We start from the raw sequence: 22,832 nt of genomic DNA, 5'->3' as shown, positions 1-22,832 counted from the left end.
TTTTCTTCCTTCCTCTTGCACTTAGGATAAGTGGAGTTCTGGGTTTTAATTTTATTTCATCAACCTAATAACTAACCAACAGGGATTCTGTATCAACTGTTGCTCTGATTTTTTATTCTTAATTGGTGATTAGACTGGTTATTAAAGTTCTTGGTAAATTGGCTATAAAGCAGATTTTTACTTTTACTTCTATTTTTAATTTGAAAAATATTCTCCCAGGAAAACTTGTGATTCTTCTTTTTTTAATATAAATTTATTTATTTTTATTTATTTATTTTGGCTGCATTGGGTCTTCATTGCTGTGCACGGGATTTCTCTAGTTGCGGCAAGCAGGGGCTACTCTTGTGATGTGCGGGCTTCTCACTGCGGTGGCTTCTCTTGTTGCGGAGCACGGGCTCTAGGCGTGCGGGCTTCAGTAGTTGTGGCTCGTGGGCTCTAGAGCGCAGGTTCAGTAGTTGTGGGGCACGGGCTTAGTTGCTCTGCAGCATGTGGGATCTTCCTGGACCAGGGCTCAAATCCGTGTCCCTTGAATTGGCAGGCGGATTCTTAACCACTGCGCCACCAGGGAAACCCAAAACTTGTGATTCTTAACATCACTCAGTAGAATGAAACAATATTTTTTTTAAAATCGTGTTTAGGGCTTCCCTGGTGGCGCAGTGGTTAAGAGTCCGCCTGCCGATGCAGGGGATGCGGGTTCGTGTCCCGGTCCGGGAAGATCCCACATGCCGCGGAGCGGCTGGGCCTGTGAGCCACGGCCGCTGAACCCGCGTGTCCGGAGCCCGTGCTCCGCAACAGGAGAGGCCACAACAGTGAGAGGCCCGCGTACCGCAAAAAAAAAAAAAAAAAAAATCGTGTTTAAAGGAAACATTTGCTGAAAAAGTATGGTAATGAAGTCACAAGGTGCAAAGTTCAACGAAGAGAAGGAATACCCCTGCATTTCCTTGGGACTTAACCTCGTGGTATATAGCCGGTGCCCCCTCCCACAAACCTTGCTGAGCTGGGCCTGTATCCAGGAGGGAGGAGTGGCGGTAAACCAGGGGCCTGATCTGAGCTAGGCGGATCTGTTAAACACGCATCTTATTACTTAAGTAAGAGAACTGGGGGACACTGAGTTATTGGTGATTATTTTGAAAATCCTGTCTTTTGGGCGTAGCACAGGGAAAACCTAATGGATCTTTAATATGTAGCTCTGTGGAAAGCAGAAAGAGCTCCATTTTCCTGTATCCAAGGACTGGATATTTTATGCTTAGTATCTTCTACGGTGCTTAGAATCTTGTTTTTCATAAGTAGGGTTCAGTAAATACTTGTCACTTGATAGCTCTTGAACGTTTTTTCATATATTTCCAGTTAAATTTATATAAAGATGCTTTATCTGTAGACTACATAGACTATCTCTATAGACTATAATTTCATCGTGTATTTTCTTTATAGTGTATATTTTATTTGTATGCTTTTTAGTGTATATAAATAGATATAATTTTAGTGTCCTTAACATAGAGTGTTGGTCTTTAGGTTTTCATGTAAAGAGCCCTGGAGTGGGGTGTAAGGACATCTGATTCTTGACCCATCTCTCTGGCTGTGCATGCATGACCTTGAACAAGCCTCTCAACCTCTTTATCTAAATATCCTGATTGGTGAAATAAGGGGCTTGGACTAGATCAGTGGTTTCCCTCTTTTTTGACTGTGATCTGCAATAGCTTTAATTTTACACTGTGATCAGTACAAACATTGGTATATTTAACTGACACAGAAGTTCACAAGACAGTACCGGTCCTTACTACACATGTTGCCATCTGATATTTTTTATCCTTTTTTTTTTTTTTTTTTTTTTTTTTTTTTTGCGGTACACGGGCCTCTCACTGCTGTGGCCTCTCCCGTTGCGGAGCACAGGCTCCGGACGCGCAGGCTCAGCGGCCATGGCTCACAGGCCCACCCGCTCCGCGGCATGTGGGAGCCTCCCGGACCGGGGCACGAACCCGTGTCCCCTGCATCGGCAGGCGGACTCTCAACCACTGCTCCACCAGGGAAGCCCCTATCCTATTTTATTTAAAACACTGGTGATGCTCCACTAAGGTCATTCCACAACTGATTAATGATTCCACTCACAAGCAACATGCCTCAGGGATTTCCAGGCTGTTTCTGTTTCAGGATTCTATGCTTATAGGTATTTTACAAATGTAAAAAGAAAGAAGTATTAAAAACTGTAGTGTGGTTGAGAGATTCAAAGGCACGGGTGTTGCACTAACTGTGCTTTGTAGAAATGTGTTGCCTGGTTTATTGGACTCATAGCAGTGACCTCACATTTACATGGCATTTACTCTGTACAACTCTGTACAACACAAATTCTGTATTGTACTTCTGTACAATACAGAAGAACAGCATGTTCTTTGTTCAGAGTCATAATCTAATGGACACAGTCTCAGATTTCCAAGAGGCCTCATGTCATCTGTGTGGCCTTGTGAGTCTTCTGTCCCAACACCCCTGAGGCTCAGGACCTACCTGTATCAGTTGAGGTGCACTTTTTGGGATAGGAAGAATCTGTATGTGTGCAGGATATAAGGAAAAGCTTTTTTTTCCTGTTGTGTGCAATCCTCTGATCTCAGTCATTTGCTTTGCTTTGGTGCATATGCCCCTTCACACCCCACTGCGGTCCTGTCAATGCACATGTACCTTTGATCTAATTTCCAGTCTTTTATAGGGTCTCAGGTCCAGGCAGAAGGGCTTTCCTAGGCTTTTGGACTAGGTTAGGAGCTCCAGCTAAATGTTTCCATAGGTACCCTTGCAATAACTAATGACATCAACTACCACAGAGTTGAGCCAAACTAAATAGGTTAAGTGGACAGTCCCCTACAAGACTGCCCTCATGCACCAGTCACAGGTGTGGGGGAGGGGTGGTGTCTCCAGGCCACTCTTCTGACCAGCCAGCTACTAATCTGGAGGTTCCTACTACCCTCTCAGGTTCAATAACTCACTGCAAGGACTCAGAACTCAAGAACATAAGTATGATTACAGTTTTATTGTAGCAAAAGGATATAAATCAAAACCAGCCAGGGAGCTTCCCAGGTGGCGCAGTGGTTAAGAATCCGCCTGCCAATGCAGGGGACATGGTTCGAGCCCTGGTCCGGGAAGATCCCACATGCTGCGGAGCAACGAAGCCCGTGTGCCACAACTACTGAGCCCGCCGTGCCACAACTACTGAGCCTGCACTGGAGCCCCCGAGCCACAACTACTGAAGCCCGCACGCCTAGAGCCCGTGCTCCCCAACAAGAGGAGCCACCGCAGTGAGAAGCCCGCTCACCGCAACTAGAGAAAGCCTGCGCACAGCAACGAAGACCCAACACAGCCAAAAATAGAAACAACCCAGCCAGGGACTTCCTTGGCGGTCCAGGGGTTAGGACTCAGTGCGTTCACTGCCAAGGGCCTGGGTTCCATCCCTGGTCAGAGAACTGAGATCTTCCAAGTCCCGTGGGGCAAAAAACAAAAAACAACCAGCCAGAGGGAAAGACGAGGGGCACAGGGACAGGTCTGGGAGAGTCCCAAATTCAGAGCTTCTGTTCCCTCCCTGTGGAGACCGATACTTACCCCTCCTAGCACATGGCACACTGACGTGTAACTACACAGAGTAGTGCCAACCAGCCAGACCCCATCAGGAACCATCTCCTTAGCTTAAACTGTCAGGATCCACTATGAATAAAATACATGCCTATCACTCCAAGGTTTTAAAGAGGATCCCGCCTCTGCCTCTTTAAATTTAAACTACATACATAATGTTTTCAGTGGCTATGACAACTTGACAACTCAACGTTTTCTATTTTTTTTCCTTCAATCTCTTACCCGTTACACTTGTCCAGGAATCGCTCCATTTAATTTTCTTCCACTTTTGAGGCTATACTGTAACATCATTTGAAATCGTATGGTTTCACTCTTCTGACCTCGTATGATTATGGTCCTTGGGGCACAACGGATTGTGACTGAACTTGAAAAGCAAATTCCATTAAATTCAAACAAGAGTCACGGGTTACCTGCATTCTATAAAAAGATGAAGCATTTGTAGTCAGCGACCTTCCTTCTTTGACACAAGTAGGGAGGTCGGCTACACGCTTTGGAGTGTGCGCACGACCGCCACGTGCCGCCCTGGTTACATCACGCTCAGCGGCTTTTACGGGAGTGGGCGGCCTCCAGCAAAATCCCGACTCCTACGCGAACAGCGGCTGCAGCGTCGGCGGCGTCGGCGGCGTCGGCGGCGCCCAAGCCCCTGCGCAGGCGCAGAAGCAGCGTTGGAGCCTCCGCTCAGGCACTGCCGCGGACATCCCAGAGGACCTCGGCCACAGGGGCCGGAAGTGACGCATCTCCGCCTTTCCGCGTCCCTCGCGGCGGGCGTCGGGGCTCAGCGGTGCAGTTGCCTCCAAGAGTTCTGAGCCAACGGCTTCTTTGCGGGCCCCGCCGCCGCCGACCCCACTCCTCGTTGGAGAGAAGATGGTGGGCCGGAACAGCGCCATCGCCGCCGGCGTGTGCGGGGCCCTTTTCATCGGGTACTGCATTTACTTCGACCGCAAGAGACGGAGTGACCCCAACTTCAAGAACAGGCTGCGGGAACGTGAGTGGGTCCCCTGTCTCCTGGGCCTGATGCCTCCCCACCCCACCCCGGCGTCCCCATCCCCTCCTGCCCCTCGCCGGGCCGCCGCGTGCTGGGCGGCCGCGTGGTGCTGCCGGGTCTGGGGCGGCGAGCGAACAAGCCAGAGAAAGGTGATGGCGCTGGCCGCGCGCTCCCAGGGCTGCTCCCGGCCCTTGTGCCCCGCACGAGTCCCTCCATTTTGGAGGAGGGAGCTTTCCCATTTTGTTTTCCCCAAACACTTTTCGGCGTGTAGATGCATATTTGTTTGTATTATGATTCAGGGCGGGGGTTGTGGTCCTTTTTCCTGTTGATCTCTCTAAACCTCTATTTCTAGCTCGAAAGTTGCGGGGTTTTTTTGTATTTTACGAATTTGTGCTTGAGACCAAATCTGCAAATGCAGCTCGGTATCGTTCTCAAACGATAAGGTTGCATTCTTAAACCCTCTTGGTAGCTTCGTTCTAAAGGCTCCCAAGATATGAGTGAATGCTATAGAGATTGCAGGGGAGTCCAAAGGGCTTTGCTTCTGTGGCTCAGTCTTATTTCATACCTGCGACATCTTTTAAGAGAGATTTACAAGAGGGGAATCGTGTCACCAAAACCTTTGTGATCTTTGAATTTCGGAGGTATGCTCGTTTGCAGCAATAGAAGGGCAAATTTGTTGCATTAAAAAATAACTTTGGTAACTTACCTAGGTTGCTCAGTCAAAACAGTTCCTAAAATTAGAATTTATATGTAAGTTATTAAAGCCCAGGAAGTACGAAGAAGTGATTATCCTATTTAATGATTTACTGCTTAATTAAGCTAAAATAAGGCATTTCACATGTTCTATAGTCACACGTGGCTAGTGACTACCTTACTGGAAAAGGTGCTCTTATACCATCTACAATATGATATCTAATTCTAGCTCTCCTATGTCTCAGGAAGAAAGGGATATGGAGATAATTTATTTTATTTATGGTTAGGTGGAGTAATGGAAATAGTGCTGTTTTGGATTCAGACACTGAGTTTTCTGGCCCAGGTTAGTCACAGATTAGCATAATCTTGGGCTGAGTCTTAATTTTCTTAGCTTGCAAAATCAGGTAATGCCTCTAGTTGGTTTTTTGAAGATTAAAATATTTGAGGTGTCTGCCACCATTCCTGACACGGAGAAGGCCCTGTAAATGCTGGCTCTAAGTGTAACTGTTGGAATTTAGATAATTTTCCTGTAGTTTCAGAAATAGCTGGGGGGTGATGGCGTGGATGCAGAGCTCTGTAAAGAATGGATTAACCTTTTTTTCCTTTGGAAACACTACAATCCTATCGTTAAACCTTGAGAAAATGAATTTTTGGTTGAAGAAATCATGAAACTAGCATTCTGGACAAATTGAGAAATCTGTTATTTTCAGAATTTCTTTTCCATCATCCTCAATCCATAAATTTTTTTTCTAGTTTCAGCAGTATCCTGATGACTTAAGTGGTCAGGCTTGAATTAGTAGCTGAATAACCCTTGAGCAACGGATTTCAACCTTTAGTTTCCTCTGTTGTAAAATAGTATAATGTAGAGTTTAGTACAGTACCTCTGGCACATGGTAATGGATGAACGCTAAAGATTGTTTATGAATATAATTATTTGATATTTTCTTTACCAGGTAAACCTTATTCAGAGTAATTTTGCAGTCTGTTTAAAGTCTGTATGATTGACCGATTTTAAGACCTTGATGGCGTTTTGTATTTGTGGAGCGAAATTGATTTCAGTTTAGTTTAATTTCGTGTTTTTCTAGCCTAATTCCTAATAGAATATTTACATCTATAATAAAAGGGCAGCGTTTTTCAAATCAGTGTTTCTGGGTTTTGTTTTGTGTGTGTGTTTTTTTTTGTTTTTTTTTTTTTTTTAAGGAAAAGAGTTAAGATGTTTAAAATAGGTTTGAGGTTAGATCTGGGATTCTAATTTATTCAGTTTTTTTTAAACCTTCCATTAATAAGAGTAGATTACCAGAACTCCTACAGCATAATTTATATCTAAATAATCACTAATAAATGAAACTTAATCTACAAATTATAGTGCCAACTACAGATGTTTTTCATTATACAGCACTGTGTAAAATGATTCATCATTTTAAGATATATTGAGTAATCTTCTCATTTAAATGAATGCTTTAAGAATGATTTAGATTTGGGGCTTTTTGTAAGTTCATATTTTATGTGGTTTTTTTTAGTCTGTTTTAACTTGTTAGGTTTACACAGTAGCACTTTGGACTGATTTCTAGCAAATCTTGAGTCGATTTGCTGATTGAATGTGTAACTCCTTGGTTTTTCAGTGTGTTCTGTGTCCTTTTGTCACAGAGATCCTATTTGATACTGTCCCTGAAAATAAGTTAATGTAACAAGTTAATTGTCTTATAAAAGTAAAGCCAGAATTTTAATCTTATAGCTATAAATTTATACAAGTTAATTGTCTTATAAATTAAACCACAATTTTAATCTTAACAGCTATAAATTTAAAGCAACTAAGCGATCTTAAAATTTGGTAACTATCAAACATTCAACAACAATCATGCGTTCTTCTCCACTCCATTTAAAAAAAAGAAACCTGTAAGATTGGAAACTAAGTTTCCTTATACTGTTTCATTATCATTTTTGTCATTTCCATAATTCTGACTTAGCATATTGTATTTCTCTGTTTATTCCACAAACTTTCCAGGTTTACTTCTGAGGTGCTGTAACATGGCGATGATAATAGGGTTACTATGAGGATAAAATAAACTAATTAATAACATTTAGAATAGTGTCTGGAATGTAACATCTAAAACAGGTGCTTACCCTTAACATCCAAGTGTTCCATGTCCAGTTCCTCTGTGAAGTCTTTCTCTTCTAGAAGTTGTAGTACCCTCCCAGCACTAGGCTGTACTGTGATACTTAGTAATTAGTTAATATAGTCTGGTTATCAGTCATTATTTTCTGCCTAAAGAGGGCTGAACGAAACCCTTAGTTAAGCAAATTGGGGGTAGAATATATTATGCATTCTGTTTCCCCACAGTTGCCCAGTGATGAACACCTAGCAAAGGTAGCTGGTGGGGAAAATAGGCAGTCTTCAAAATAATGTGTAAGATAGCTTTAACCTGTATTTTTTTGTTGAAAGTGCTAAGACAGTTTTTAAGCCTTAGAGTTGTAGCACTTTATGTAATCTGGGGGCTAGAGTTGGCCAGAGACACTGGTGTGGTTAAACCTAGTTTGTAAGTGTAGATAAGAAAAGGTTCCCTGACTGTAGTAAATTAACCATCTGTCTCTGCACTTAGGCAAACAGGTCACTGCCTCTTTAGTCATGTATTGAAATTTGGATTTATAGAATGCTTAAGGTTTTAAGAGGACATTTGCACTGTCTCAATACACTGAATGTTTATATCTCACGATACCAACCAGGCACTGTTTAAAAATACATTAACTCATTTAATCCTCATATCAACTCTATGAAGCAGGTATTGTTCATAAACCAGTTGTTACATACAGAGAAGGAGAGACACCGGTTAACTGTAACTTGCCCAAGGTCACACTGCTAGTCAATGGAAGATCTGGGATATAAATGAAGCCCGAGCTTCCTTGTGCCAACACTCTTTCACACAGGGTGTACAATTAAACAACAACTTAAAATACTGTTAGTGTCCTATTATTGATTTGGTTTTAAGGGTTGACTAACAGATTTAAACAACATCACTCCTAAGATTTGTAGTATTGCTATTTCATATCAAAAAACAGAAAACTAAACAACTTACAGACTTAAGGCAGAGGGTTTTTTTTTCTTAACTAGCTGGCAGTAGTTGAATTAAGAATCATTTCTGAGTGCTACCCTTCTGCCCTCTTATTTTTGCCAAATGCATAAAAACTATGCTTTTTTTTTTCCTTTTTTTATTTTTAAAGAAAACTGTCAAATGCTGGGGGTTTTGTTGGTTTTGTTTTGTTTTTTTGTTTTCGTTTTGTTTTTTTCCCTATTTAAGAATGCCAGGTAGTTTTCAAAAGTCGGTAAAGACAGAGTCTGTTATATTTCAGCAATAAAGCTCCGAAACAACAGTGGCTTGAGTTTTGTTCGTGTTTCATGTCCTGTGTAGGTTGAAGGTGGGAGGAGAGGCTTGCTTTGCTTGTGATAATTACTCAAGAGACCCAGCTGGGGGAGTGTCTCCATCTTGTAAACTGCTCATCCTGGTGCCTGAGAGGGAAGGAAAGCGCTTCTGCCCAGAAATGTCCTAGTGTCCATAGCTCATTGACCAGAACTATCTTTATGACCCTGACAAATCACAAGAAGAGAGCTTGAGTCAGGCATGTTTTGCAAATAGAATGAATGACTGCCACAGCATTTAGACTTCCTTTGATTCCCATTTTAATAATGATGAAATGAAAATATTACCTTTCTTGCAGGAAGAAAGAAACAGAAGCTTGCCAAGGAGAGAGCTGGACTTTCCAAGGTAATCTCTTTTAGAGAAACAATTATTTTACAGTCTACTTCAAATGTGTATTTTGAGAATGCTAATTGGTATCAGACATTGATTTTCTGTTTTAAAATATATATATTTTTTGCGGTATGCGGGCCTCTCACCGCTGTGGCCTCTCCCGTTGCGGAGCACAGGCTCCAGACGCGCAAGCCCAGCGGCCATGGCTCACGGGCCCAGCCACTCCACGGCATGTGGGATCTTCCCGGACCGGGGCACGAACCCGTGTCCCCTGCATCGGCAGGCGGACTCTGAACCACTGCGCCACCGGGGAAGCCCTGTACTCTTTACCTTTTACTTTAGGTTTGATTCACAGTTTTCTAAGAACAAATACCACTTTGATCAAAAAGTATTTTTTCTTGCATTTATTTGAATGTAGATACTCACCTCTAATCCTTGCGAGTGTTGTTGAAGAGTGAATTTCTTTTTGTCAGTTTTCATAATGAGCTATTCAGTTTTTTTTAGTGGCGTGATTTTTTGTATTGTTTATATCCCTGGAGTAATTCTGGTATCAGTTACTAAATATTCTATTTCTAAACAGTTACCTGACCTTAAAGATGCTGAAGCCGTTCAGAAATTCTTCCTTGAAGAAATACAGCTTGGTGAAGAGTTACTAGCTCAAGGTAATTAATATTCATTGAAAGACTAGGAAACAAGGTAAAATTCTTCACACTAATATAAACTTATGGTGATGAGGGGCTTTTTTAATGTAGTGTGGGCTATTTTTTAAAAAGATACTGTAAATACTTGAAGACAAGTTTTTAGGCATTTAATAATATGAGACATCTAATTTAATAATATGAGGACAAGTAATCTTTACAAATGAGGTTGCTTTTAAGTACTTTAGAGAATACAGTCATAGTGTAATATATAAGTAGTGACTGAAAGAGTATCTGGGAGTATAATTCCCTCAACTCCTTCATCTAACCTTCAGGTCTTTTCTAGTACTTATAGGAAGGAATGGCTAATATAATAAGTCCCAGAGAAGGTTGAAGGTTAATTTACCTGATCAGAAGTATTTATAAATATTTTTACTGTCAAATTAGCTTTTATCTCAAAGTAGCTTTGAAGTAGTTTCTGTCATTAATAAAAATAGTATCAAGTGTCAACTTGTTTTTCTTATTCTCACTGTTACAATAGATTTAGATAGTATTGAACTACATGATGCAGGTCATTTGTGGGTTTTTTTTTTTCCCCTTTTTTTTTTTTACGGGGAGAGATTAAAGGTTTACGATGGTGATATTTTTATCATGTCTTCTGTTTCATAAGAAATAATTCTTGAGAGAGGTAAGGGAGGCAGTAATTGTTTTTTATTTGATTGGTATAGTAAGCTGCTAATTATAAATTAAAATGGAAATGTCTTGCTAGGAAATAATTGACTTTTTCACGGTTTAAGAAAAATATGAAGTTTAATCATAGGGCAAGGTAAAGCACTTAAATCCTCATAAGGATCGTTTGAGAGGCTATGGCTGTATTACTTCAATATCTAAAAAGAAAAGCATGTATAATGATATGTGTCTAAGGATAGAGCATATATTTGGGTTATATTGGAGATCCATGTACTGTGGGCATCTGTTTGTCTTTAGCCTTTAGATCCAGATGGAAAAGAAAAGTTAACTCATGGTGGTGGGGGGATGGGGGGGTCAAGGAAGGGTAGGGAAGAGTTGTTCTTTTTCCCAGGCGTATGTTGGTCCCGTTTCAGCCCAGCACACCCAGAGGGGTACTTAACTCAGCTGCCAAGCTGCCTTTTCTTCTGGTGGAATCTACCAACCCAGCCTGAGGTAGAAGACTCAGGTGGTTAGAATTTGGGAAAAGTAAGCCATGAGAAAGCATAAGCAGCTTAGGCAATAAGCGTCATTGCTGAGCAGGAGCTCGTCTCAGGATATGTGAATGCGATTGGAGCTGCAAGGGCAGAGGGGAAACGGTTTGTTTCACTGAGCTGAATTGCTGTGGTTGTTCATGAGTGGTTTCCAGTGTGTTTAGAAGTTTTAGGAGGTGTCTCAGAGGATCCCCTGTGTTCTACACATAGCCCTCTGGTATAGTCACTCTATTTCCGTTTAATAATCGGAATTCATATCCTCAGACAATAGTGTGATCCCGTCTGTTGCCTGTAAGTTCAGTGGCATGAGGATTCACTGGCCATGTGGCATCTTAATTTCCAAGTCAGTGGAGCCATTGTGTCCCCGTCTTATGTGGAAGACCTGAGTCTTATATTTTCTGTTTTTAATGCTTCTTTGTAGAGTTAATGGTTTCTTCAGTTTGAATACTTGAAGTGAAAATGCTAGGTGGAGGCAGTTCCTCCTTATTTACCAGAGTCTTTACTCCCTTGTTTGGTTATATTCTTACTCAGGGCTGGAAAACTTTGTTTACTGGTTTATTATATTTGGTTTTTTTTTAAGTTTAATTTTTATTTTTTTGGTTTATTTTAGATGATAGTACTGAGGAGCAGCCAGACAGAAGAGAGGCGTAGGGTTAGGGGGTGGGGACTTCCACGCCTTCTCTGGAGGTGCCGCCCTCCTAGTACTTCGATGTATTCACCAACCCAGAAGCTCAGGAAATAATTTCTTGACATAATCAGAATTTGTTCAGTTTCACGGAAAGAGTTACAAATGGCACAGTCCCTACATTAAATTGCCAACAAACTAAGATTAAAAATCAGTGAGTAGGAGAACCAATGAAAAAGTCTACAACAGAAAATGAGTTAGCTACCAATCAGGGAAACATTTTCCCGTCTCCTTCAGGCTGCACCTTGAATTCCCTGAGAGGGAGGGCCTAGGCATTGGGGCGAGGAGAGCGTTCTGCTCAACACAGCAGTGTTGCATACCACATGGCTACTTCCATCTTGTAACACTTGGTTTGTTCTTCCTCTGCTCTGTCGTAAAAGGATTATATGATGCTTTCAATGCTGTTGGTATTATAAAACATACCACTTGATATCTGGCTATCAGGTCAGCAAAAGTTGTAGCAACATCATGTGTGAAGGTAGCTCAAGATGACAAGTTGACTGCGATTGAGGTCCTGTAAATGTGTAAATGTATCCAGGATTGTTTGGCATTGTTTGCTGTTGGATCTGCAGAGAGGATGACTGCCGGTGATGACTAGATTCAGAAGAGATTAAAGGCCTTTAGGGTGTCTACTTACATGTGGTGATATTCATACAGTATAAGGGATTAGTTTAAAGTGAAATTGGGCCTGTCTACCTCAGTCCCCCAATCTTCCAGTTCTCTTTTCTCATAGAAAATACTGTTTCATTGTTAGCAATTTCTTATGTATTCTTAGTATATAAATAGTAATAAACTTGGACATTTCTTTTTTTTTTTTTTAAACTTGGACATTTCTGTACCTTATTTTCCCCCCTTTGTATGTGTGTTGGAGTCCCTTCAATATCTACATATAATCTGACTCATTCTTGTTCATGGCTTCTTAATCAGTTATATGAGTGTACTTACTATATTTTCTAGGTTTTACTTGCACAATGTTTTTGGTCATTTTCACTTGGAGATACAGTGAAGACTTTAGGGTTGAATTTTGAACAAAGGCAAGGGCTTTTCCAGTCTCATGTTTATGTAAATCTTCCAGGTGAATATGAGAAGGGTGTGGACCATCTGACAAATGCGATTGCTGTGTGTGGACAGCCACAGCAGTTACTGCAAGTGTTGCAGCAAACTCTTCCACCACCAGTGTTCCAGATGCTTCTGACTAAGCTCCCAACAATTAGTCAGGTAAAGATTTGAAATGTTATGAAATAAGTGAGGAGAATCTGAGAGTTAAATGTTTAGGGACATTGGCATTTTAAAAAGGAGCCTAGTGGACGTGATGACATCATGAAACTCTCCTCCATGTAATGAAAATAGTACAGGAGATGTCAGTGCTTGACCTTTTCTTCCCTAAGAGAAAAGCATCCAAATGAGGGGGCATAAAATCTAGTGATTGTGCCCAGGAAGTCGATTAGGAATTATGTCTCTTAGTGTTAAATCTCAGGCCTTAGTATTCAAATCATCAAATTCAGGCCACTCCCAGCTACTTTCTGAACCTAGCTTTCTGCCTCTTGTGTGAAACCACGCATGCAGTTAAGGGGCCTGGCAGAGGCCAGAGGAGCCAAGGTGGCATAGCTTGGAAGTCAGGTCATAAAGGGCTCTGGGTTTCCTCTGATCTCACTTGTCTGAAGGCCCCAGTGTCTCTGCTGCTGCTAAGGTGGGCTTCAAGTTTGGAGCTATTCGACTACATCCCATTTAAATAAGAGGTTAAGCATAACTTAGGAGTTAATTAAAATGCATTCCACTCATTTTAAATCCTTCTCAAGGAGCCCGAATGAATCTACTTTTTGGAATATCGTGTCTATTAAATGAATTTTCATCTTTGATATAATTAAAAATTAGTAAAATGACTGGTTAATTCTTTAAACTCATCTTTACAATTCTTTAAACTAATCTTTACTCATCTAGATTGGAAAGGGACTGAAAAAAAAGGGTCCTAAAGATTTAAGGGAATGGACCTAGAGTCTGTCATACAGAGTGTAGTAAGTCAGAAAGAGAAAAACAAACAACCATATGCTAACACATATAGATGGAATCTTAAAAAAAAAAAATGGTTCTGATGAACCTAGAGGCAGGACAGGAATAAAGACACAGACGTAGAGAATGGACTTGAGGACACAGGAGGGGGAAGGGTAAGCTGGGACGAAGTGAGAGAGTAGCATGGACATATATACACTACCAAACGTAAAATAGCTAGTGGGAAGCAGCTGCATAGCACAGGGAGATCAGCTCGGTGCTTTGTGACCACCTAGAGGGGTGGGATAGGGAGGGTGAGGGAGATGCAAGAGGGAGAGGATATGGGGATACAAATATACGTATAGCTGACTCAGTTTGTTATAGAGCAGAAACTAACACAACAATGTAAAGCAGTTATACTCCAATAAAGATGTTTTTAAAAAAAAAAAAAAAGGATTTAAGGGAAAGAGTTGGAAAACCAAGGAGTTTCAATCTTTTTTATTTTAGACTAATGTGGTTCCCAGTCAGTTGGCAGAATCCTCTGTCTAAGATTATCTGTCTTTTGAAAGACAGCATAGCATAGTGCTTTTGGGAAATTGACCTGAGGATGATGTCTTTGTATAATGACTGTGACCATTTACAGGCAGAAAAGGGAAATGTTTGGAGGATAGAATGATCAGTATAGCACTAATTGGTATTTCTTCCTGTGGGAGTGAAAAGAGATCTTAAATTCTTTTTGGTTTTAGTTACAAAATTGACTAACATGTAACACGATATAATGTTATGGTTCCTTTGTTGACTTGAATTTTGAGATGGGACTGACAATGATCATTGTTTTCTCAGATATAAACAATGTATGAAGTGTTAAATGTTGATATCTCAGTATGGGTAAACCTCAGCAGGATTTGATTCAGAGATTTGATACGAAGGGCGTTTTATGTTGAATTTAGAATCCTGATTAAATGCTTATCATACTTCTAAAAAATGAAAAATTCTTTTCTCTTTCAGAGAATTGTAAGTGCTCAGAGCTTGGCTGAAGATGATGTGGAATGAGAAATATGTCAACATAATAATCTCAATTTAAAAATATTTTTAAAATCTGAACTTGGAAGATGATCAGCTCTGGGGGAGTAAGGGCAAATACGCTTGTTATGGACTGTCCTACACTGAGATCTACCAAAGTTAATTTTTACTTTGTGTAGATCCATTTGTCTGTTTTATTTATTTTTCTCAGTGAAAAGTGTATTTTGATAGGTTTTGATTTTATAAATACACTATCAGTTACCGAGATACAGATTTTGTTTATTCCTAAAGTGTGCAATTAGAATGTACATGTATAACATCACATTACTTACATTAAAAATACCCAATGCTCAGTTTTGATAGATAGGCCAAAAAAAGTGTAGAAGAAAACTGAAGAATGCACTTTTTTCCTTTAAGCTAGTACAGTTCGCTGTACATCAGATGATTGGATGGAAACTTGATTGTGTATTAAAACTGAGCATTAAAATCTTTAAGAGATTCTTTCCATTTAATCTCTTAAATATGTCTAATGTGCTGCTGTGCTATAGTAACTTCACTCCCACCGTTGATTATATCAGTGGGCCTAATGTGTTCCGGATATTTATCTCCTTGTATTTTAGATATGTGTAGTTGCAAATAGCACCAGGAATTAGATCTGTGTACACCCTTAATCTAGCTGAGTAAGCTTCGCCAGTCAATGTCTGCCCGCATTTTTAAAATGAGGGAATTTGGTCTGCTGATTCAGCTTCTAATTCCTTTGGTTCTGTTCAGCATTTTCAAATCCCTTTTTCTGAGGGATATATCTGTTTGGGCAACCAGCCCTTGCATTTTTTAATACTCTGAATTTTGCATGCTTGCCTGACATAGTATTTCTGAATTGATTTTTTTTTAAGGTATAACTTGTGTTGATTTTCAGTGAAATCATGGTTCTGTCACTACTTTTGTAAATTAATCTGAAATTTAACCTTCAGGGTAGCTGGGACAATATGCTTGTAAAAGTTTGTGTTCCCCTTTGCTTTTATCGTCAGTGTACCTCCTGAATCCCCTTCCAGCCTGATTCACTTATCTTGTTATGGGAATAAGGTATAACTTTGTGGCTGCAAAGAATGACTTGCAAAGAATGAAGATAATGGGACCTTTTATTCTCAAAATAGTGACATTATCTGCAGCCACAGATTCAGTATCAGACCTGAGAATAAAGATCCTTGGTACTTAGTGGTGTTTGTTGAGCATTTCTCGTTGTACCGGTTGCCTTTATTCTGTCTGAATGTAGAGAGACCTTTTCTGTGTATTAGACATTTTGTTTTTCTTAAAAACTTTAACTGCAGGGGTTTGTGGTGGTTGGGATGTAGTGGGATGAGTTTGGAGTGTGGTTCTAGTTTCTCCCTCTGGATAGCTGCCAGCCTTGGGCAAGTCCACATGACATCTCAACTCCAGTATTCTCATCTGTAAAATAAGAACATCAGACTAGGTCCCTTGCACATTAAAGGACTCTTCCTTAGGAACCTTCCAGGTTTGTGATTCTGAACCATAAACAGTGTGCTTTTTTCAGTGACAAGCCTGCATGCTTTTTGAGGGATGAGGTGGAGTGGGGTGACTAGTTCAAACATGTGTTGGTAGGTTCATTTTCCTAGTAGGATCCCAAATCCAAAACAGTATAGTGGTGATTCGTCAGTAATTGACCGTGCAGCTGGGAAACACTCTTCTGTCCTGCATCTTCCCAGATGGGGGATGGACTTGGGGCAGTCAGAGGGATTGTAGGTGGGGAAAGAGCAAGGGGCAGACAGCTTGGCAAGAGAGGAATGGACCCAGGAAAACTTAAGGACTAGCTGGAGGAGTGTGAGGGGTCAACCTAGGTTTATTTTAGGAGGGAATGAAGACTATGTGCCCTTGTGAACTGTAGTGCAGCCCAAGCTGGGTATCACTTGGCTTTCTGAGAAATAATCAGCATTAATGCTTACTGAAGGTAGCGATATCCTTACTTGAGAGCTGATTATGCCAAGTACATCTTATTTGAGTGACAGCTTTGGTGCTTTAAAATTAGGTACCACTTTTGAAAGTTAGCTATATTGTGTTAAAAACAACAACCAGTACCAAAAAAGTTTTTTCCGTCTAGACAAGTAATTGCTGAACACTGTTTACTATCTAAAGTTTTACACAGTGATGGAACCAGGCGGTGGGGATGCTGGGTGAATGGTGCTCAACTCAAGATTTAAGTAGAGTGATAATAGCTTGGTTGTTCCCATGTGCTAATGTTGCAGCACACTTAGGTCTTTGGAAATGGAAATGTTAGTGCACATTGGCATGCTTCCTTGGGCAGAGATCTATTGTTTTGGTTCCACAATTTGTGCTTAAATTCTTCACTCTCATTTGGTTGGTCTTTATGTTTTCTAACGCTGCTAAAAACTTCTTGGAACTTCTTGTACTGTGCATCCATTCTTTTCCTGAGTTCTTGGATCATCTTTACAGTCATTACTTGAGCTCTTTCCAGTAGATTGGCTGCTCCACTTTACTACTAAATCTATATCGAAATTCACCATATCTGTATAAATTCACCAGTTCCACATCTGTGAAAACTCCAGGCCTTGCCTTCGTTTTGCTGATTCTCGGAGTCGCTGGCACCCTCATGGCCCCTCGTACCTCTGGCTTCCGCGTCCGCGTGTGCTGTCTTTGCATCAGCCTCTGTCAACCCATACGTAGTAGCTTAGTTACATTTGTCGACCTGGGAGAAGTGGCTCTCTGTGGGATATGTCCTGTGTGTCCTAGTACAGGACCAGGGTAGGTAGTGAGCTGTGTTTGCAGACTCAGTAGTTTCCCGGCCGCTGCCGTCTGCCCCCTAGTGGCCGAGGCTGGTCTAGAGGTTTGCGCGCGCTTCCTGCCGGTGCCCGGAAGGGGAGGGGCTGGTGCCCGCCCGTTGGTGGGCGGGGCTGGGTCTAGGCCTAGTGACGTGTGGGGAGGTGGCCCTGGGCTCCAGTTGAGGCGGCCTGTCTGCCCATGGGTGGGGCTGGGTGCCCTCCCTGTGGGTGCTTTGGCCTGAGGCGCCCCGGCGCTGGAGCCTGCAGGCTGTTGGTTGGACCAGGTCTCGGGGACCAGGGACCCAAAATGTCTGCCAGCAGCATTTATGATGCCAGAGAGAGCCGCAGACGCCCGCTACCTCCCGAGGAGACCCTCCAAGACCCGCAGGTAGGTCGGGCTCAGGCTGCTGTGCAGTTATGCCGTTGTCACGCGAGGGAGCTTGCGTGCGCCCTCCCGGAGTGGAGTCTCCTCTTCCTTCCACCCCGTCCTGTGGGGCTCCTGCGATCGAGCCGCACCGGCCTTCACAGCGAAATGCCCTCCCGATGCCAGACCCCCCAGCTGCGAGACTGCCATGGGGCTCCGTGCTCACGCGGGGGCGAGGCTCTGCGATGTTAAGTGTCCTCTAGCTAGGGTCGCCCGCTCAGGTGGTGTGGGACTTGATGGTGGCGAGAGGGCGCCTCTCCAACCTTCTCGTGCTTTCTTTATGTCCTTGGGTGTAGAATGCCTTCTTCTGGTAGCTGCCAGTCGTTTTAATCAACGGTTGTTCAGCAGTTGGTTGTCATTTTGTTGTGCTCCTCCGCTGTCGTCTCCACAGTTTGTACTTCAAGAGCGCTTAAAACGGGGGCTTACCTGGCAGTATCAGTGCTGTTCTGTTAGATAAATAGAACTTAGGTTCACACCTCACTTCTGTAAAGTGTGTAAAACCTGGTACAGTGTGTGGTGGGCAGTCGGTAAACATTGGAGTCCTCTTCTTAGTAAACTTGACGGTTTCTCATCTTGCCTGCCTTTCTGACCTTGTTGACTCAGCCTATGGACCAGAGTGTGTGTGAATGTCAGCGCAGAAGAGATTTTTCAGAAAATTGGTATATCATGCAGATACACAAAATTTCCTTTCTTGTAACGTAAAAAATGCAGTTTTATTATTGCTTGTGCCTCAGCTGCGTAAGTGATATTAAAAGGCTTGGAGAAAATTTTGGCTTGGTGTATGTCTGCAGAAGAGAATTCTGCTGAATTTGATGATTCAACGTAGAATCAAGTTTCTTGGTTACCATCCCTTTGAGAAAGTTGACGGTTCTGCAGCTTCTCCCCAGGAAAATGCACACTTGCCTTTGACTTAAGGGGGATCACAGATCCCAGGTTTAGAACCCCTGCTTTCTTGTCAACAGGTGAGGATTCTGTAGTAGTGTTTTCCCAGACTTAGATGTATCAGAATCATCTGATTCTGATGGAAGCCTTGTTAAAGCAGATTGCTGGGCCCGACACTGGCCAGCAGGTCTCGGCCAGGAACACATATCAATCAGCATTTCTAGCAAGTTCCCTGGTTTTGGTGATGTTGCTGGTCTCAGGTCATGAACGTGACGCAGATGGTGACGCTCAGTGGTGAAGTGGAAAATGTGAATAGGAAATCCTTATTGGAGAACACCAGCTGTGATAAGGTCACAGATGATGTACTGTATGTAGCACTCTGAAAGTGAGACATGTGCTTTAAAAAACCTGCCGACTGTAGCAGAATGTAATTATTTGGGAGCTCCCAGTACAGACCATCAGTTATCAGACTTTATGTTCAAGATAGGCCAGGCCATTAAAAAATGCATTTTAGGAATTTTTTTCAGAAAATAACCCATCGACTAGACAGGTCAACTAAACAGAAATCATGCTCCCTAAGCATGTAAGTTGTGAGTTTTTACTCCATATTTATGTCTTTGAGTGAATCAAATGGATTTTTTCCCTTTTTAGATTCAGGTTTTCTGGAGCATTATATATATATGTGTATATATATATGTATATATATATATATAAAATGTTTACATATATATAAAATGTTTATAGATTGTTTAAATACTAATTATAGTATGTATTTAAATTACATAATAAATTGTATAATTTTGGAGGTACTAGATCCTTGTTTAATTTCCACTCATATTGATAAGGGAGTCAAGTACTTTGGCATAATACTGACAAAGAAGCTAGAGGTGGGGAGTGAAGGGGAGAAAACGGGGACGAGAGGCTGTGGTGAAGCAGGAGCTTGATCTGAGAAATGGAGTGGTGCCTGGCACTCAGCATGTGTCTCCGTGTGTTGTGTGCCCACGTGTGCTCTGCACATTCAGAGAGAGAGCCAGAACAACTGCATCCCCCTGGAAGTTCACCGAAGTCCTCAAATCCAGGTATCCCTGCCTTTTATCACATGAGAAAGTAGACTGAGCTGGCCTTTCAGTTTGTTCCTTGGTTGAGTGGGCATCTTTGAAGTTATAAAACCAGAGCCTGTCTCAGTTTACCCAGAGTAGTACACCAGACTGGTCCCCGGAGAGGCTGAACATACTCAGTGACCTCTCGACAGTGTTCACGTCACACATGTAATTGCTCAACCTACTCACCATTTGAAGAGGACAACTTTGGTTGTCAGCAGAGACTGATTCTTTTCTAGACCTCTTTTTTTTTTTTTGGCCACAGTGCTTGGCTTGTGGCATCTTAGTTTCCTGACCAGGGATTGAACTTGCACCCTCGGCAGTGAAAGTGCGGAATCCTAACCACTGGACTGCTATGGAATTCCTTATAGACCAATTTTATCCATACCCCATTCCCAGAGAGCACTGCAGTGGTTTATAAAAGCTTCCTTTACAGTTGCCTGTATTAATTAGGACCCTAGTAGCAAGTATAAAAACCCAACTTGAAAAAGCTTGAGAAATAGTGGCATTTGTTAGCTCCTTACGAAGAGCTTTACGATTAGCACAGGGATCTCCATGCCAGGACAGCTCCTTCCGTCTCTGCTTCTCACTGGGCTTGTGCCACTTCTACAAGCAGACTTAAAGAGGGGGCTGGAGCTCTGGGCCCTGGCCGCTCCAGGCACGTGTGCACGGTGCCAGTCACACTCCCTGAGCTCTAGAACATATTAACTCGCCACTCCTTACAGCCTTACAGGGTGTGCCCAGTGTTGCATAGTAAGTGGAAGATTCAGGATTTATCGAAGTAAAAATTGTGTATGTATATTACATTAAATATATAAGATGTACGGTGTGACATTTGATGTCTGTAGCCCTTGTGAAATAGTTACCACCGTCCAGCTAGTTAATATCTCCATCACCTCGCATGGTTCCCTTTTCTTGTGTGAGTGGTGAGAATACGACCTACCCCCTGCAAATTTCAGGTAAATATTAACTACAGTCACCATGAGATATGTTAGATCTCTGGAACTTATTCATCTTATAACTGAAAGTTTGTACCCTTTGACCAACACCTCCCCTTTTCCCCTGTCCCCCAGCCCCTGGTAACCACCATTCTATTCTGTGTTTCTATGAGTCTTGATTTTTTTCAGATTTCACATATAAGTGAGATCATGCAGTATTTGTCTTTCTGTGTCTGGCTTATTTCTCTTAGTCCAATGTTCCAAGTTCATCCGTGTTGTTGGAAATGGCAGAATTTCCTCTTATAAAGTGTGTATCACATTTATCCATCCATCCACTGACAGACATTTAGGTTATTCCCTTATCTTGGCTCTTGTGAATAATGCTGCAATGAACATGAGGGTGCAGATACCTTTTTGATAGTGATTTTATTTCCTTTGGGCTTAATACCTAGAAGTGGGATTGCTTGATCAAGCAGTACTATTTTTAATTTTTTGAGGCATTTCCGTACCGTTTTCCATGTGGCTCCACCAGTTTACATTCCCGCTAGCGGTGCACGAGGGTTCCCCTTTCTTCATGTCCTCACCAGCACTTGTTATCTCTTGTCTTCTTGATGAAAGCCATTCTAACAGGTGTGATACTCATTGTGGCTTTGATTCACATTTCCCAGATAACTAGTGATGTTGAGTGCTTTTTCATACACTTGTTGGCCATTTGGTTATCTTTTTTAGAAAAAAACGTCTGTCTAAGCCCTTTGCCTATTTTTAAGCTGGGTTATTGTTATTTTGCTGTTGAATTGTATGAATTCCCTTATATTTGGGGGGTATTAACCCATATGAGATATACGGATTGCAAATATTTTCTTCCATTCCGTTGGTTGCCTTTTTCATTTTGTTCCGTTGCTATGCAGAAGCTTTTGGTTTGATGTAGTCCCATTTATTTATTTTTTTATTTTGTTGTTTGTACATTTGGTTCAAATTAAAAAAAAAAAAAATCATCACCAAGACTGATGCTGAGGGGCTTCTCCCCTAATTTTACTTCTAGGAGTTTTACAGTTTCCAGTCTACATTTAAGTCTTTAATCCATTTTGAGTTGATTTTTGCATATGGTATAAGGTAAAGGTCCAATTTCATTCTTTACATGTAGATATCCAGTTTTCCTAACACCATTTATTGAAGAGACTGTTACTGTGTATTTTCAGCACCTTGGTTGAAGATTAGTTCTCTGTAAGATTGTGGACTTGAATTGAGGGTAACTTGCACTGTACTTGGCTACCTTACCTATTTGATAGGATGAAGGAGGAGGACTGGAGTGTTTTGGGGTTTTTTTATGTTTTTAAAGAATGGGGGTACTTTTCACCAAAGATGAGAGACATGATGAGCAAACAGGACCGAGTGGCCACTATATCATTGAAGTTGCGCATGGAATGGATGCCTATTTCTTGTGAGAATACAGAGCCCGAGGAGTGGAAAGCAGAAAACATCATTGAAATCTTACATCTTTTTTAATAAACGAGAGGTTTTTTGGTGTGCTTTCTGCTTTATAATTTTGCAATGTCTAAGAGAAATCTCTGCCATCTCTCAAGTTACTGACATAAAGGTAATGCTTCGGGAAGGTTGCCATGACTTCTGAGCTCCTATCACAGACTGGACCAGATAAGTGGGAGCAGAGTTTGGAGAGCAGATCATCTTGGGGGTCTGGGATGATGTTGGGCGAGAGCCAGAGGCCATGGGAGCTGGGGCTCAGGGTTGGGAGTGAACCTCTGCCAGAACTTGCTCCTCTCTTGGCGTCTCTTTCCTGGAGATTCTCCCCAGTTTCTCCCTCCTTCCTGGGTGACTTCATTCTCTGTGGCCGAGTGGCGCCTGTACCCGATGACCCCTCCTGAGTGCAGGCGGGTATGGCTGCCTGCTTGCTCGGCACCATGTGGATGTCCACAGTCACCTCAGATGACATGTTCAGACTTGACTTCATTCCACTGAACCTGCTCCTCTGAACTGCCCTCTGCCCCGCTGTTTCCTGCTCAGCCCATTCCAGCAGCGCCCAAACCTGCCCTCCTCTTCTTTTTTCTTTTTTTAAACTTATTTATTTATTTTTGGCTGTGTTG

General features: G+C 41.9%; 1 protein-coding gene and 1 non-coding gene across 2 annotated transcripts; both read left to right on the top strand.

Moving 5' to 3' along the window:
- The first annotated feature begins 4,351 nt into the window (after positions 1–4,351).
- On the top strand, positions 4,352–15,806 carry TOMM20 (translocase of outer mitochondrial membrane 20). Its single transcript, XM_032608723.1, has 5 exons — positions 4,352–4,597; positions 9,005–9,051; positions 9,617–9,698; positions 12,655–12,797; positions 14,577–15,806. Exons 1-5 carry the CDS (start codon positions 4,477–4,479, stop codon positions 14,619–14,621), a joined length of 438 nt encoding a protein of 145 aa, XP_032464614.1. The 5' UTR covers positions 4,352–4,476; the 3' UTR covers positions 14,622–15,806.
- Positions 5,042–5,173, top strand: LOC116742058. Its single transcript, XR_004346335.1, has one exon. It is a non-coding gene; the product is annotated as a small nucleolar RNA SNORA14 (small nucleolar RNA).
- Positions 15,807–22,832: the final 7,026 nt, after the last annotated feature.

This window comes from Phocoena sinus, chromosome 16, assembly GCF_008692025.1.
Source record: "Phocoena sinus isolate mPhoSin1 chromosome 16, mPhoSin1.pri, whole genome shotgun sequence".
In the NCBI taxonomy this organism is placed as follows: domain Eukaryota; kingdom Metazoa; phylum Chordata; class Mammalia; order Artiodactyla; family Phocoenidae; genus Phocoena; species Phocoena sinus.
This window is presented reverse-complemented; position numbering and strand designations above follow the sequence as displayed.